Source organism: Schistocerca gregaria, chromosome 3 (assembly GCF_023897955.1).
Source record: "Schistocerca gregaria isolate iqSchGreg1 chromosome 3, iqSchGreg1.2, whole genome shotgun sequence".
In the NCBI taxonomy this organism is placed as follows: Eukaryota; Metazoa; Arthropoda; class Insecta; order Orthoptera; family Acrididae; genus Schistocerca; species Schistocerca gregaria.
Window position 1 is genome coordinate 114,504,714 of NC_064922.1, and position 16,868 is coordinate 114,521,581.

The 16,868-nt window shown below is 42.8% G+C and overlaps 1 protein-coding gene across 3 annotated transcripts in view; it reads right to left on the bottom strand.

Annotated features, from left to right (window-relative positions):
- Window positions 1-16,868, bottom strand: part of LOC126355932 (arylsulfatase B-like) — a 280,100-nt gene that overhangs the window by 9,867 nt on the left and 253,365 nt on the right. For all 3 annotated transcript variants that reach the window (XM_050006503.1, XM_050006502.1, XM_050006501.1), the window contains exons 7-8: window positions 8,751-8,886; window positions 978-1,136 (exon numbers count right to left, since the gene is read on the bottom strand). In XM_050006503.1, coding sequence (XP_049862460.1) covers window positions 978-1,136; window positions 8,751-8,886 — 295 coding nt within the window. The remainder of the gene's footprint in view (window positions 1-977; window positions 1,137-8,750; window positions 8,887-16,868) is intronic.

Here is a 16,868-nt window from a genome sequence, read left to right on the forward strand (position 1 = left end):
TAAATATGTTGCTAAATGCGTTGTGGACCATACCCATACGTCTCTCACTCCAGCATCTGTTGTTCCAAGATATACTACTGGCATTTAACGCGATTTTAACCTCCTGAATAGTTGTGACAGTATCAATTTCGGATTACACATGAAAATCTTGGTCCACCTTGCAACAGGATCGGCATGTCATCGTTCAATTGACTCAAAAAAGCAAGATATTATCAATGAACTTCGCTAACAGCCGCGTAGTTCGCATGTTACTTTATTTCACTTTAACTACCGGTTTCGGCACTTCACTGCGCCATCTTCGGGCCCAATATACATCTCTAAATAATATATGATATTGTCACACTGTGCCATATATTCCCGGATGTCGTGAATACAAAATCGTATCCCAAGTGCTTCATACGAACCTTCGATACCGTTTTGAACTCACTTACAATCAAGTCATCGACTGAAGCACGTGGGATAAGGTTTTGAATTCACGACATCCAGGAAGATATGCACTGTATGACAATATCATTTATTACTTATAGATGCATATGGGGACTGAAAATGGCATAGTGGAGTACCGAAACTGGTAGTCAAAATAAAATAAAATAAAATAAAATAACATCTGAATTACACTCTTGTTCCAGAATTTCATTGATAATTACTTTACCATCTCATGTCACCTGTCCATGATGGATCAACAGAGATGAAAACACAAGACTGTGAATTACTTGGACCATTATGCATAGGCGCTGCGTGTGCGTATTAAAGCTATTGCAGTTACAAAGCCTTAAAATGAAATGTACACAAGGAAACAACATGAACAGTGACAGCTGATCTTCACAGGGTTGAATGCGTGAACCCATCCTTTGATGGCGGGATCACATTTTGTGTTTAATCACGTAGCAAAGTTTCTCTCGGGAGTACCCGAAGCTCGCAGTGTAGAGGCACTAGATTGGCTGGTGCGCTAGGCGGCGGCATTCAGCGCCACTGACCTATGACGAGCTTCCAGTTGTGCAGCCGGATGGCGGCGTTGCGCGTCTTCTCGTCGATGTTGATTAGCACCTCGTCGCGCCGCGAGACCAGGTTGTACAGCAGGCTCTCCCACTGGTCCACGCCGTCCATGTTCCTCGCGAGGTCCAGCGTGTTACCGCCTTCAACAGTAAGACACGCGTAATGTAAACACGGAGCGGTGAACATCACGCCAAATAAATCACACGTTTACGTAACGTAGCATCAATACACTACCTACTACGCAGCCGAAATGTCTTTATCGGAATGTGTTATTCCATCCACAGCCATTAGAGTGTTAGGAATTTACCCCAAAAACAACACAGTCTGGCTATACAAGGTGACAATTATTGAACTAAATGAAGAAGAGAAACGTAAATTAGTTGAAAACTAAGGCGTGGTCACACTTTATTCAACATGTAAACATCACTACATAAATTCAGCTTTAGGTTAAGATATGATCGATATGCCTGCCAACATTTGGGGTATTCGAATAGTGAAATTCTGTAGGATCCCCGAAGTGCCTGAATATCGGTGCTGACTATGACCTCCTCGGTGACTGTTCAGCTCAGCAATGGTTGTGGAGTTATTGCTGTACACCTTCTCTTTAATATAGCCCTACAGAATGGAGCCGCTTATGTTCAGATCCGGGGAACATGGCGGCCAATCGAGGCCCATGCCAGTGGCTTCTGGGTACCACATAGCCAGGATGGAGTCCTCAAAGTGTTCCTCCAGGACATCACTCTCCTTCTCTGATGGGGTCGAGCCCCGTCTTGCATGAACCACATCTTGTCGAAATGAGAGTCATTTTGGATAATGGCGATGGAATCATCTTCCAAAACCTTCATGTACCATTTGGTAGTCACCGTGCCATCAAGGGATATCGCACCAATTATTCTGTGACTGGATACTGCACACCATACAGACAACCGTTCAGGATGAATTTACTCCATCGCGAATTTCGGATTCTCAGTAGCCCAAATGCGCCGACTTCGCTTATTGACTTACCCATCCAAACGAAAATCGGGCTCCGTCGCTAAATTAAACGACGCATGCGCGTGCTAATTCCCATCATACCTCGCGGCGAACTGTGCAGTTTCAACATCTTAACACAAACAGAAATTATGACCATTTTATTTCATAGTTCAATAATTGCCACCCTGTAAGTATTACAGGCACCCTCGCTTCATGACATGATACTGTATTGTAGCAGACACGATTTCTAGCACTTGCCCTGAACAATAAGCACATTCCGACTTCCTACTCTTCTCCATTGTCTGTAAGGTCAGACTGTGTGGTATTCTTGGACAAATTGCTATCGCAATAGTTCGTATACTTCAAATGTAGAAAACACAATATGATATCACTTACTATAAAGTACTTAAATGTGATATATTAATACTATATTGCAACAGAAGAGGTAGGCTATTTCCGCCGTAATTACACACACATAGCACCAACACATAATTCTTGAAGGAAACGTGGATGATAAACCATACAGACTACAGTAGAATACACTGTAATAATATTGCAACGAGCCACAAGTCATTTATTCAAATTATTTTAATTTTACCGTTACTAGTTTCGGTGCTGAACCCATCGTCAGATGGCAGCATTGCCTTCTTGCAAGTTATACGTTCGTTTATTCATAAAAAGCCCTCCTTCATGTATCTCAAGAAGGGGGTTAGATTATTCTTTGCGACTCATGTTTAACAATGAGATTAACTAAATACATAATAATCACTTCATTTCATTGATTACTATGAATTGTAAAATAAAATCAAAACTGTCTTGTTATATGCAACGGAGCACTTTTAATGAAGACACAAATGAAAAACTTGCGAAGAAGTCACCGCTACCGACTGACGATGGGCTCAGGCCCAAAACTAGTAAATCTACAATAAAATAATTTGAAACAATGATTCTATGCTGGTTTCAGTACTCCTTAGTGCGTCGTTTACAAAAACAGCTGAGGTGTTCTCTAACCAACATGGATAAGATAACTGTAGAACATGTTGTTGTTCTTCTGGTCTTCAGTCCTGAGACTGGTTTGATGCAACTCTCCATGCTACTCTATCCTGTGCAACCCTCTTCATCACCCAGACCCTACTGCAGCCTACATCTTTCTGAAATTGCTTAGTGTATTCATCTCTTGGTCTGCCTCTATGATTTTTACCCTCCACGCTGCCCTCCAATACTAATTTGGTGATCCCTTGTTGCCTCAGAACATGTCCTACCAACCGATCCCTTCTGCTAGTCAAGCTGTGTCACAAACTCCTCTTTTCCCCAATCCTCTTTAATACCTCCTCATTAGTTACTTAATCTACCCATTTAATCTTCAGATTTCTTCTGTGGCACCACATGTCAAAATCTTCTATTCTCTTCTTCTCTAAACTATTTATCGTCCATGTTTCACTTTCATACATGGCAACGCTCCATACAAATACTTTCAGAAAGGACTTCTTGACACAAATCAATACTCGATGTTAACAAACTTCTCTTCTTCAGAAACGCTTTCCTTGCCATTGCCAGTCTACATTTTGTATCCTCTCTACTTCGACCATCATCAGTTATTTTGTTCCCCAAATACCAAAACCCCTTTACGACTTTAAGCGTCTCATTTCCCAATCTAATTCCCTCAGCATCACCCGACTTAATTCGACTACATTCCATTACCCTCGTTTTGCTTTTGTTGATGTTCATCTTACATCCTTCCAAGTCCTTTGCTGCCTCTGACAGAATTACAATGTCATCAACAAACCTCAAAGTTTTTATTTCTTCTCCATGGATTTTAATACCTACTCCGAATTTTTCTTTTCTTTCCTTTACTGCTTGCTCAAAATACAGATTGAATAACATCGGGGACAGGCTAGAACCCTGTCTCACTCCCTTCCCAACCACTACTTCCCTTTCATGTCCATCGACTCTTATAACTGCCATCTGGTTTCTGCACAAATTGCAAATAGCCTTCGCTCCCTGTGGTTTACCCCTGGAACCTTCAGAATTTGAAAGAGAATATTCCAGTCAACATTGTCAAAAGCTTTTTCTAAGTCCACAAATGCTAGAAATAAAGGTTTGCCTTTTCTCAATCTAGTTTCTAAGATAGGTCGTAGGGTCAGTATTGCCTCACGTGTTCCCATATATCTACGGAATCGAAATTGATCTTCCCCGATGTCGGCTTCTACCAATTTTTGCATTCGTCTGTAAAGAAATCGCGTTAGTATTTTGTAGCCGTGACTTATTAAACTGATACTTCGGCAATTTTCACATCTGTCAACGCCTGCTTTCCTTGGGATTGGAATTATTATATTCTTCTTGAAGTCTGAGGGTATTTCGCCCGTCTCATACATCAGATGGTAGAGTTTCGTCAGAACTGGCTCTCCCAAGGCCGTCAGTAGTTCCAATGGAATGTTGTCTATTCGGAGGTTTTGTTTCGACTTAGGTCTTTCAGTGTGCTATCAAATTCTTCACACAGTATTATATCTCCCATTTCATCTTCACATACATCCTCCTCCCTTTCTATAACATTGCCCTCAAGTACATCGCCCTTGTATAGTCGCTCTATATACTCCTTCCACCTTTCTGCTTTCCCTTCTTTGCTTAGAACTGGGTTTCCATCTGACCTCTTGATTTTCATACACGTGGTTCTCTTTTCTCCAAAGGTCTCTTTAATTTTCCTGTAGCCAGTATCTATCCTACCCCTATTGAGATAACCCTCTACATCCTTACATTTGTCCTCTAGCCAATCCTGCTTGGCCATTTTGCACTTCCTGTCGATCTCATTTTTGAGACGTTTGTATTCCTTTTTGCCTGCTTCATTTACTGCATTTTTATATTTTCTCCTTTCATCAATTAAATTCAATATATCTTCTCTTACCCAAGGATTTCTACTTGACCTCGTCTTTTAACCTACTTGATCCTCTGCTGCCTTCACTATTTCATTCCTTAAAGCTACTCATCCTTCTTCTACTGTATTTCTTTCTCCCATTCTCGTCAATTATTCCCTTATGCTCTCCCTGAATCTCTGTACAACCTCTGGTTCTTTCAGCTTATCCAGGTCCCATATCCTTAAATTCCCAATACATTGTGGACTGCGTCCACATCTGCCCCTGGCAATGTCTTACAATTTAAAACCTGTTTCGTAAATCTCTGTCTTACCATTATATAATCTATCTGAAACCTGTCAATATCTCCAGGCTTCTTCCATGTATACAGCCTTCTTTTATTATTCTTGAACCAAGTGTTAGCTTTGATTAAGTTGTGCTCTGTGCAAAACTCTACCAGGCGGCTTCCTCTTTCATTTCTTCCTCCCAATCCATATCCACCTACTACGTTTCCTTCTCTCCATTTTCCTACTACCGAATTCCAGTCACCCATGACTATTAAATTTTCGTCTCCTTCCACTATCCGAATAATTTCTTTTACCTCATCCTACATTTCTTCAATTTCTTCGTCATCTGCAGAGCTAGTTGGCATATAGACTTGTACTGCTGTTGTAGGCGTGGGATTCGTATCTGTCTTGGCCACAATAATGCGTTCACTATGTTTGCAGTAGCTTACCCGAACTCCTATTTTTTTATTCGTTATTAAACCGACTCCTGCATTACCCCTATTTGATTTTGTATTTAAGACCCTGTGTTCACCTGACGAAAAGACTTGTTCCTTCTGCCACCGAACTTCGCTAATTCCCACTGTATCTAACTTTAACCTATCCATTCCCTTTTTAAATTTTCTAGCCTACCTGCCCGATTAAGGGATCTGACATTCCACGCTTCGATCAGTAGAATGCCAGTTTTTTTTCTCCTGATAACGACGTCCTCCTGAGTAGTCCCCGCCTGGAGATCCGAATGGGGGACTATTTTACCTCCGGAATATTTTACCCAAGAGGACGCCATCATCATTTAATCATACAGTAAAGGTGCATGCCCTCGGGAAAAATTACTGTTGTAGTTTCCCCTTGCTTTGAGCCGTTCGCAGTACCAGCACAGCAAGGCCGTTTCGGTTAGTGTTACAAGGCCACATCAGTCAATCATCCAGACTGTTGCCCCTGCAACTACTGAAAAGGCAGCTGCCCCTCTTCAGGAACCATATGTTTGTCTGGCCTCTCAACAGATACCCCTCCGTTGTGGTTCCACCTACGGTACGGCTATCTGTATCGTTGAGGCACGCAAGTCTCCCCACCAACGGCAAGGTCCATGGTTCATGGGGGGGCTGTAGAACATATGCTTTGAAAATGTGTTGCTACAGAGAAAGGCTGAAAATCAGACATATTGACCGAAAAGCTGATGAGGAGATACTTACCTGAATTGGAGAGGAAATAAACGTGCGCCACAATTTGACAGAAAGGATCTATCAGTTGGTAGCATATAATATGAGGCATCTGTCAATAGATAATTTCGTGACGGAGGGCACTTTGGGCAGTAAAAATTTAGACAAGACTAAGGTTTGGCTAAAATAAACTGGTTTAAGTGAATATAGTATCTACATCTTTATCTACACTATGCAAGTAATTTTATGATGTGTCATGAGCTTACTTCACATGTTAATGCTACAATAGTACTTTTTAACTGTGCAAAGGTAAACTGATGTATGTGATGTACGGCTTTTTCTTTCACAAACTTCACTTAGCGATGTTGTTCAAACATTAATTATGTACACAAAGATGACCGAGATTTAATCAGTGAGTGTTGGATAGCGTTAGACAAGCATGGATCAAGTATTCAGACAACAGATACAACAAGGGCAGCCTATTGCAACGTATAGCAAGAATAACGAATAATGCCAAGCATACACTCTGTGGTACATAATCACGACACACAGTAATTGAAAAGAAAAACGAGGAAAATCAGAAGTCCCTAAGTCATTTTCCAGCTTGCTAGCTGAGATTCTTATATGTTTTACAACAAGGAGCCACATAGCACTTTCAGGCCAGTCTGCCAACACTGCCGCTCCGTTTGACGACAACATGCTACCTTCCTCCGCAGTCAACAGCATAAGAGCGGCAACCACAAATAACATCGCGGGCAGTCAATTGTAGTGTCTCACTGGTAGCGTTCAGTTCGAGACAGAGTCGTCGCTCTGAATGAAGAAGGCAAGCTTTCGACTGAATGGGCTGGCAGGAGTATGGCATGCCATTCACAACCTTAAAGGTGTTGTGGAAGAACTACGTTGAAAGGGGCACTATCTGCTAAGTTCCTGTCTCAGGCAGTAAGAGACTGAGCACACAGCTGGAGGACTCAGAGCCTGAGCATAATAGCTCACTGTTAACGTTCCTAAACGCGATACATTTGCGACGAGAGACCTATTTCCAAGGCAGCTGTGACAGCACCCCGAAGGCGGAGGGAAGCTAACAGGAACTCAGCGACAAAATTTTGTTGTACCGAATGGTATTGCCAGTTCAAATGGTTCAGATTGCTCTGAGCACTATGCGACTTAACATCTATGGTCATCAGTCCCATAGAACTTAGAACTACTTAAACCTAACTAACATAAGGACATCACACAACACTCAGCCATCACGAAGCAGAGAAAATCCCTGACCCCGCCGGGACTCGAACCCGGAAACCCGGGCGTGGGAAGCGAGAACGCTACCGGTATTGCCAGTGGTCCATCTGAATGGAGCGTGGAAAAACGTGATTTGCACAGGTGACGATATGTTTTCCACGAGCAATAATGGCACAAGAGTAGTTTACGGGCCGGGAGGGACAAGATATTGCGAAGAATAAAAATGTGTAGCGACAACAAGCAGAAGTGTCCTATTATCGGCTTCCTGATGGGGTTGGGTTCCTGCGAGAGGAGCAGGAATACTTCGTAGAACTCAGGGAACCCTTGATAACAAGCGGTGCGCCCACATAATGAACGACGTGTTGTTGCCTTCAATACGGACACTGTAAGGTGAAGGAGAATTTGCGCTGGAGGAAGACCATTCAGCTGTGCATAAGTCCGCATGTGCACAGCAGAAGCTCTCCAACATGGACTCAACGTCATGAACTGCTGCCACGGGCTAGCTTCGTCCATCGGTTGTCTTTTCTTCTTGCGACGTCCTGAATACCACGCATTTATTGGGTCCAGAGGTCGAGTCTGGGGATAGACGTTTGACGTTCCGCGGTTCCATTCAGCGGTCGGGGATTTATTTAATTCACACTTACCAATACAGAAGCAACTGACGTTCACGTAGTTATCCTTGTGGTGAATTGGTATAACTTTAACAACACATCTTACTGCCGCTTAATTGTTGTCGTTTGAATGCAGGACGCCTAAAATCTATTAAATGCGCCAGATATCGTACTCACGTGGATGCTAAATTAATTCAGCTGCATATTGGAAATGGACAATAAATTCTGTTTTTCACTTATGTCTTGTTTAATTTCTCCGAAGACAATATGAGGTATTTTTTACTCACATCTCTTACTTTATGTCAGTGATGTGAAATGATGCACAGTCCTTACCGTGGGATAACAAGCCACTTTTGGAGTGCTCTCAAACGTCAATGAAAAATGAACTCTTAATGTAATCTGATTTGTACTATAGTATTAAATTTCAGGGAAAATATCAATAATTTCATGCACCAAGACAGAGCTTAGAAGTATGAGACTAATTATAAGACTTCTGACGAGAAGGCGATTGTCCATACCTCTCCTGCAAGCTGATTGTACCAACGAATTCACTTTAAAAAATGCTCATTGTGTATATTGGGAGAACATGCGACAGCGAGCGTTTTGCAGACTTGCCCTTTTCGGAGGTCCACAGTTTCTTACCAGCGGCGGAGTACAGGGTGGGCAGCCAGTCGGACACGTGCATCAGTTGGTGGGAGACACGTGGCGTCTGGTGCAGCAGGGTGCTCCACATGAGCGCCACGCCCTTCACCGAACCCTCCCACAGCGTCTCTTTCACCTGCAAGACCGTACACAAACGCCCATCACTCCAATACATCGATACTGCGTAGAGTGGTGCTTGTGCTTAATTCATCTAGCCTGCAGCTTCTGCTGCCCGCAATACAGTAAAGTTCAACGGGTAGCCTAAGATCCAGTTTCTCGAGAGTGCAGCTAGAAAATAACCGTCCATACTGGAGAAAGGAGGGGGAATATTGGGAATGAGGGTATTTCCATAGAGCTGTTTACGTTGAAAAGATGCAATATTTATTTTTTTGGTATTATATCGATATTACGAAAACAATATTGTTTACGGTGTAACATAAGCATGGAAGCTGTATTATTAACTTTGCGTATGTAACAAGCACTTCCATCCAGAAAGCAAGTGATGTTTGTTACTCTATTATATCCGACAGATCTTTCGAAAAACAATTATTCTGTATTCTGTAAATAAAATGGGGTTACACTGCCATCAATACATTCGTTTCCGGTCATGAAACGGACAACATAAGGTCCTACACCACAGCGTTTATCGTTTAGATTCCTGCGCTATTGTACACCACACAACCTTTCCTTCAAAGCTGAGAGTAAATTTCTAATGAATGAATCCAAAGATGTACTTTGCTAGATAAGACGAGAAATAAGGTTATCGACGGGGAACTTCAAGTTTTTTGTATCTCTGATAACATAAAATACGGCAGAAGGATGAGGAACAAGCATTTAAATCCATGGAAAATAGCAGAACACAAGGAATGGCTTACAGTTACAAGTCAGTGAGTGGGACGAACACTGGAACACCAAGGAAAATAATAGGAGAATGATGGGAGCCAGATAGGGTCACATGGTGCGCAGAGTCTAGAAATAAAAGGAGAAGAAGGTGAATAAGAACAAGAGGAATAGAAGAGGAAAAAATTTGCAGTTCTGAGAACACCACATCATTCACATTACAATAGTCAGCAAGAGCTGCTTTACTTATTGGATGTGAATGTCATGTTGCATTCAAAAATTCACGATGTTAATCTTGTATTACAGTTTCTGAAATAAGCAATAGAAAAAAATCCATAAAACCCATAATCCACTGCATTACAAAAATAAACTTTTACTTCGGCGTGCATGAACACTGTATTTCATATTTATCCCTCAAATGACCACAGCAGTTGTTAGAAACAATATATATATATATATATATATATATATATATATATATATATATATATATATATATATATATATCACTGTCCTGTACTAGGGGATGTTGAAGAAGTAATTAAGGAAAATTTGAGATGTAGTTAACAAACCATGAATGTAGAAAAATAAGTAAATATATACACAACACCTCGAATTTTAGAGGAAACAGTCATAGTATAATAAATATGAAGAAATGGAACTGCTCACCCAGTCAGGTAACAAAAGTATCTAAGCGTCATATCACAGATACGTCTATGTACACAGCACATGTTTCAACAAAGTGTACTGGAGAAGACGTTAATCACATAAGCGTTTAAAAATCCGCGTCTGTCTTGTGTCGAGCATAGCAGTGATTTTATATGGGAAAATATGTCGATCGGTAGTCCTGTAATGCTCTAATCGCCAAGCCATTCATTTCCTTTTCATATTATTTGAATTTATTTTGTGTCCGGATCGTGTTGGTTTTCTTCATTGACATCGAAATTTCTCTTGCTTCCTGGCAGTCTTTGTCTTTCTCTCCTGTTGTCTTGATTTTACTCCCATACATGTTTCACTCATAATTCACGGCGAAAGCCTACCTTGTCTTGACTTTCATGAGAGTGTTTATTAATAAATTTCTTTTCTTTTGGAGAGCGCCCTTGGCAAGGGCACCTCTTCTTTTAGTTTCTGAATATTGTATGTTACCTTCAGAACTGATGTTTCCTAACCAAGAGGACTGCTTCATTCTATCAACTATTTCACTGCGTTTCTACTAGTTGATTGGTGGTTCTTGCTTAGTATTAAGACATTTACTTTCTTTGCATTTACCTTTTTTTGGTCTTGTTTGAGGGACTATGCCAGCATCTGCAGCATGAAGTTCATATTCCATTCTAAGTCTGGAGCTCAAAACTTACACAACCGATTATCTCTGTATTTATATGTATCACATATTTTAATGAATGAACTTCACTCTCAATAAACAACTTCAGTTTGTCTGTAGAAATGATGTGCTGCGTGTGAGAAATACTGACTTGCACGACATACGTGAAAACAGACAGATTTCTGACATACATTGACGGACCAAAACATTATGTCCACCACTGCCCGCCGTGTGACTGAATGCTTTCTCGTAGTGCTGCGGTCACGCGGCGCGGTAAGGAAATAATATAAGCGGAACAGACCCAAATGGGTGGTCGTCTTGACGAAGATACGGAACGCAAATCCACTGATATAAGTGACTTTGACGAAGGTCCGATGGTTATGGCTCTGAGTCTGGGAACGAGAATCTCTGAAACGGCGAGTCGGATCGGCAGTTGTGTACTACTGTCGTGAACATCTGCGGAAAGTGATTGAAGGATGATGAATTTACGAGTATTGGATGTCCCTTTCTCATCACAAAGTGTGGAGACAAGAGCATTGCACGCTGTGTAACGTAGGATAGGCAGCGATCTGTGGCAGATCTGAAGACAAGATGCAGTGCGGTTGCCGTCACATGTGTTTCGGAGCACTCGGTTGAAGGCAGTTGTTGAAAATGGAGCTCCACAGCACACGACCCCTACTTGCTTCCGTGTTGACCCAACGACATCGTCAATTACGATTGCAGTGGGCACAACATCACTGAACTTTCACCGTAGGTCAGTAGACACGGGTCGCCTGGTCAAATGATTCGCAATTCCTGTCACACCAGTTCGGTGGTTTTTTCCTTACACGCTGTCTGTCATGCAAGCGAATGGGTGCTTGAAACATGCTCTGCACCAGAGATGCAGGCCGGTGATGTCAGAATTATGCTATAGGGCAGGTTGAGTTCAGCTTCCGTGGGAGCTGAGGTGGTTACCGAAGGCATCGTGGCAGCTGTGGACCACGTGAACATTACTGAGGACCACCTGCATCGATTCATGCTTGATGTCTTCCCCAATGGCGATGACATCTTCCGGCAAGGTAACTGTCTGTCACGAGATCAGAATCGTGCTGTAGTGGTGTGACGGCAATGATAGTGAAATCACAGTGATGTCTTGGACAGCAAATGTAACTGATCTGTACCCGTTGGAACACATATCGGGCGTGAGCTGCGCACAGGCAAATCACCGGCCCATAATTTATGGGAATTTCATGATATGAGCGGTGGCATATGGTGTCTCATACATCGCGAAACCTACCAAGAACTTTCTGATCCATGTCAAGCAGAATCACTGCAACCAGCTATTAAACAGGTGGTCATATTGTTTTGGTTCGTCAGCGTACTTGTGTGCTTCATAAATTATAATAATAAAAAGCTGGTACAGATATGACGAAGACCAAACATGGAAAGCTGAACATTTCCTCTGCGCCACAGAGAAGTTTTGAGAAGTCAGTTGATATAAAATTCTGGCTTCATTGCTTTTCATTTTCCTAGACCATACACCTTGACGCTTTTCGGCTTGGATCACCACCACAATCTATTTTAAAAGTCCATCGACACAGTCTCGCCAGATTTTTACATACGTACAAATATGTAGCATAAGCTAGCGCTCAGTTTGATGGTAGCTTACGCCGAAATGCCTTAAGCTGTATAGTACATTAAAATAAAACATGATAAAGGTAAAACGTTACATTAATTAGTGCTGTTACGATCATGGAATCCTGTTTGATCTTATTTCATTTATTGACATAAATTATACAGGTTCGCTAACAATTCCGAAAGGAAATGTGACAATGGTGCCTGAAATTAAAGAAAATGTCTATCGTTAATATTCTGAATACTTCTGCTCAAAAAGATAGGCTTTGGGGAAAATTTACCATTTCACACTCTTCACGCAGCAGACATTCGGGACCTGTACTTCATTCCCGTTACAGATGCATAACATGACGTTAATAATAACAGTATCTAATAGGATGTAGATAAATTATTCGCCTCTTGGAGGCTCTCTTATATACAGTCACTATTTTAGAAAAAGTTTAATACATACTGTGACACCTATGTTGACATGTCGCCCTAACCGCCGTCTGCTTCACGTCTGCTGTGCAGCGAGCTACCTTAATTTAAGTATTATCTGTATTTTTCTTACTTGTCACTTCTGCGTGTTTTTGCTTTTAGGAAGCTTTAATAGTAGAGTGCTATTAAGTGTTCCATAGATCTCGTGTGTGTTTTGAATACAGTCAGAGAGAGTCCCTTTAGTCAGCCATAGTGCCAGTAGTGTCAGTGTCGCCCTAACCGCCGTCTGCTTCACGTCTGCTGTGCAGCGAGCTACCTTAATTTAAGTATTATCTGTATTTTTCTTACTTGTCACTTCTTCTTCTGCGTGTTTTTGTTTTTAGGAAGCTTTAATAGTAGAGTGCTATTAAGTGTTCCATAGATCTCGTGTTTGTTTTGAATACAGTCAGAGAGAGTCCCTTTAGTCAGCCATAGTGCCAGTAGTGTCAGTGTCGCCCTAACTGCCGTCTGCTTCACGTCTGCTGTGCAGCGAGCTACCTTAATTTAAGTATTATCTGTATTTTTCTTACTTGTCACTTCTTCTTCTGCGTGTTTTTGCTTTTAGGAAGCTTTAATAGTAGAGTGCTATTAAGTGTTCCATAGATCTCGTGTGTGTTTCGAATACAGTCAGAGAGTCCCTTTAGTCAGCCATAGTGCTCGTAGTGCTAGTGTTTGTTTTCAATACCGTCCAGAGACAGGTAGTGCTATTTTCCTTGTTTCTACAAGAAGTGGTTAGCAATCACAGTTTAGTCAATAATCAACCGCCTTTAGTGAATTAGCAGTCTAGTTAAAAGCTGATTAACACTCTATAGTAAATTGATTTCTTAGGATGGCTAGGATGTGTGGCTGCTGTGTACGGACGCAGGAGGAGCTGGCCACTCTTCGCGAACAGCTGAGCGTGTTGATGGCCGCGGTCAGCCGTCTTCAGGCTGCTGCCTAGGAGTGTAGCGGCAGTGGGGAGTCTGGTGCGTCGCATGGTGCACCCCAGGTGTTAGATGCTTCACCCACTGTCCCTGCTGTCGAGACATCTTCGCGGGTACCGGGCGCGGTTGGGCCACCCTCTCCCCAAGGGGAGTGGCGGGTTCAGCGGCGTTCGCGGCGCACGAGGCGGAGGGTCAATGTGGAGGCTGGCCGTGTGGCATCGCCCGCTCTGCCTGTGAGTGGACATGTGGCTGCTCCTTCAGCAAGGTCCGAGCAGGCACACGGGGGGAGGGGTTTATTAGTTATTGGGAGCTCCAACGTTAGGCGGGTGATGGAGCCCCTTAGGGAAATAGCGGAAAGGTCGGGGAAGAAGGCCAGTGTTCACTCTGTCTGCTTGCCGGGGGGTCTCATCCGAGATGTGGAGGAGGCCCTACCGGCGGCGATAGAGAGCACTGGGTGCACCCGACTGCAAATTGTTGCTCATGTCGGCACCAATGACTCTTGCCGTCTGGGTTCAGAGGTCATCCTCAGTTCGTACAGGCGGTTGGCGGAGTTGGTGAAGGTGGAAAGCCTCGCTCGCGGGGTGGAATCAGAGCTAACTATTTGTAGTATCGTTCCGAGAACCGATCGCGGTCCTCTGGTTTGGAGCCGAGTGGAAGGCTTAAACCAGAGGCTCAGACGATTCTGCGGAGAGCTGGGGTGCAAATTTCTCGACCTCCGCTATCGGGTGGAGAAATGTAGGGTCCCCCTGAATAGGTCAGGCGTGCACTACACGCCGGAAGCGGCTACGAGGGTAGCGGAGTACGTGTGGAGTGCACATGGGGTTTTTTTAGGTTAGAGAATTCCCTCCCTAGGCTCGACAAGACGCCTCCTGAGACGCGGCAAGGCAGGAGTAGGCAAAATGCAACAAGGAATAACAATATTAATGTGCTAATAGTAAACTGCAGAAGCGTCTATAGAAAGGTCCCAGAACTGCTCTCATTAATAAACGGTCACAACGCCCATATAGTACTAGGAACAGAAAGTTGGCTGAAACCAGACGTAAAGAGTAATGAAATCCTAAACTCTGATTGGAATGTATACCGCAGAGATAGGCTGGACAGTGAAGGGGGAGGCGTGTTTATAGCGATAAGAAGTGCAATAGTATCGAAGGAAATTGACGGAGATTCGAATTGTGAAATGATTTGGGTGAAGGTCACGGTTAAAGCAGGCTCAGACATGGTAATTGGATGTCTCTATAGGCCCCCGGGCTCAGCAGCTGTTGTGGCTCAGCACCTGAAGAATAATTTGGAAAATATTTCGAGTAGATTTCCCCACCATGTTATAGTTCTGGGTGGAGATTTTAATTTGCCGGATATAGACTGGGAGACTCAAACGTTCATAACGGGTGGCAGGGACAAAGAATCCAGTGAAATATTTTTAAGTGCTTTATCTGAAAACTACCTTGAGCAGTTAAACAGAAAACCGACTCGTGGCGATAATATATTAGACCTTCTGGTGACAAACAGACCCGAACTATTTGAATCAGTTAATGCAGAACAGGGAATCAGCGATCATAAAGCAGTTACTGCGTCGATGATTTCAGCCGTAAATAGAAATATTAAAAAAGGTAGGAAGATTTTTCTGTTTAGCAAAAGTGACAAAAAGCAGATTACAGAGTACCTGACGGCTCAACACAAAAGTTTTGTCTCAAGTGCAGATAGTGTTGAGGATCAGTGGACAAAGTTCAAAACCATGGTACAATATGCGTTAGATGAGTATGTGCCAAGCAAGATCGTAAGAGATGGAAAAGAGCCACCGTGGTACAACAACCGAGTTAGAAAACTGCTGCGGAAGCAAAGGGAACTTCACAGCAAACATAAACATATCCAAAGCCTTGCAGACAAACAAAAATTACGCGAAGCGAAATGTAGTGTGAGGAGGGCTATGCGAGAGGCTTTCAATGAATTCGAAAGTAACGTTCTATGTACTGACTTGGCAGAAAATCGTAAGAAATTTTGGTCCTATGTCAAAGCGGTAGGTGGATCAAAACAAAATGTCCAGACACTCTGTGACCAAAATGGTACTGAGACAGAGGATGACAGACTAAAGGCCGAATTACTAAATGTCTTCTTCCAAAGCTGTTTCACAGAGGAAGACTGCACTGTGCTTCCTTCTCTAGATTGTCGCACAGTTGACAAAATGGTAGATATCGAAGTAGACGACAGAGGGATAGAGAAACAATTAAAATCGCTCAAAAGAGGAAAGGCCGCTGGTCCTGATGGGATACCAGTTCGATTTTACACAGAGTACGCGAAGGAACTTGCCCCCCTTCTTGCAGCGGTGTACCGTAGGTCTCTAGAAGAGCGAAGCGTTCCAAAGGATTGGAAAAGGGCACAGGTCATCCCCGTTCTCAAGAAGGGACGTCGAACAGATGTGCAGAACTATAGACCTATATCTCTAACGTCGATCAGTTGTAGAATTTTGGAACACGTATTATGTTCGAGTATAATGTCTTTTCTGGAGACTAGAAATCTACTCTGTAGGAATCAGCATGGGTTTCGAAAAAGACGATCGTGTGAAACCCAGCTCGCGCTATTCGTCCACGAGACTCAAAGGGCTATAGACACGGGTTCACAGGTAGATGCCGTGTTTCTTGACTTCCGCAAGGCGTTTGACACAGTTCCCCATAGTCGTTTAATGAACAAAGTAAGAGCATACGGACTATCAGATCAATTGTGTGATTGGATTGAGGAGTTCCTAGATAACAGAACGCAGCACGTCATTCTCAATGGAGAGAAGTCTTCCGAAGTAAGAGTGATTTCAGGTGTGCCGCAGGGGAGTGTCATAGGACCGTTGCTATTCACAATATACATAAATGACCTGGTGGATGACATCGGAAGTTCACTGAGGCTTTTTGCAGATGATGCTGTGGTGTATCGAGAGGTTGCAACAATGGAAAATTGTACTGAAATGCAGGAGTATCT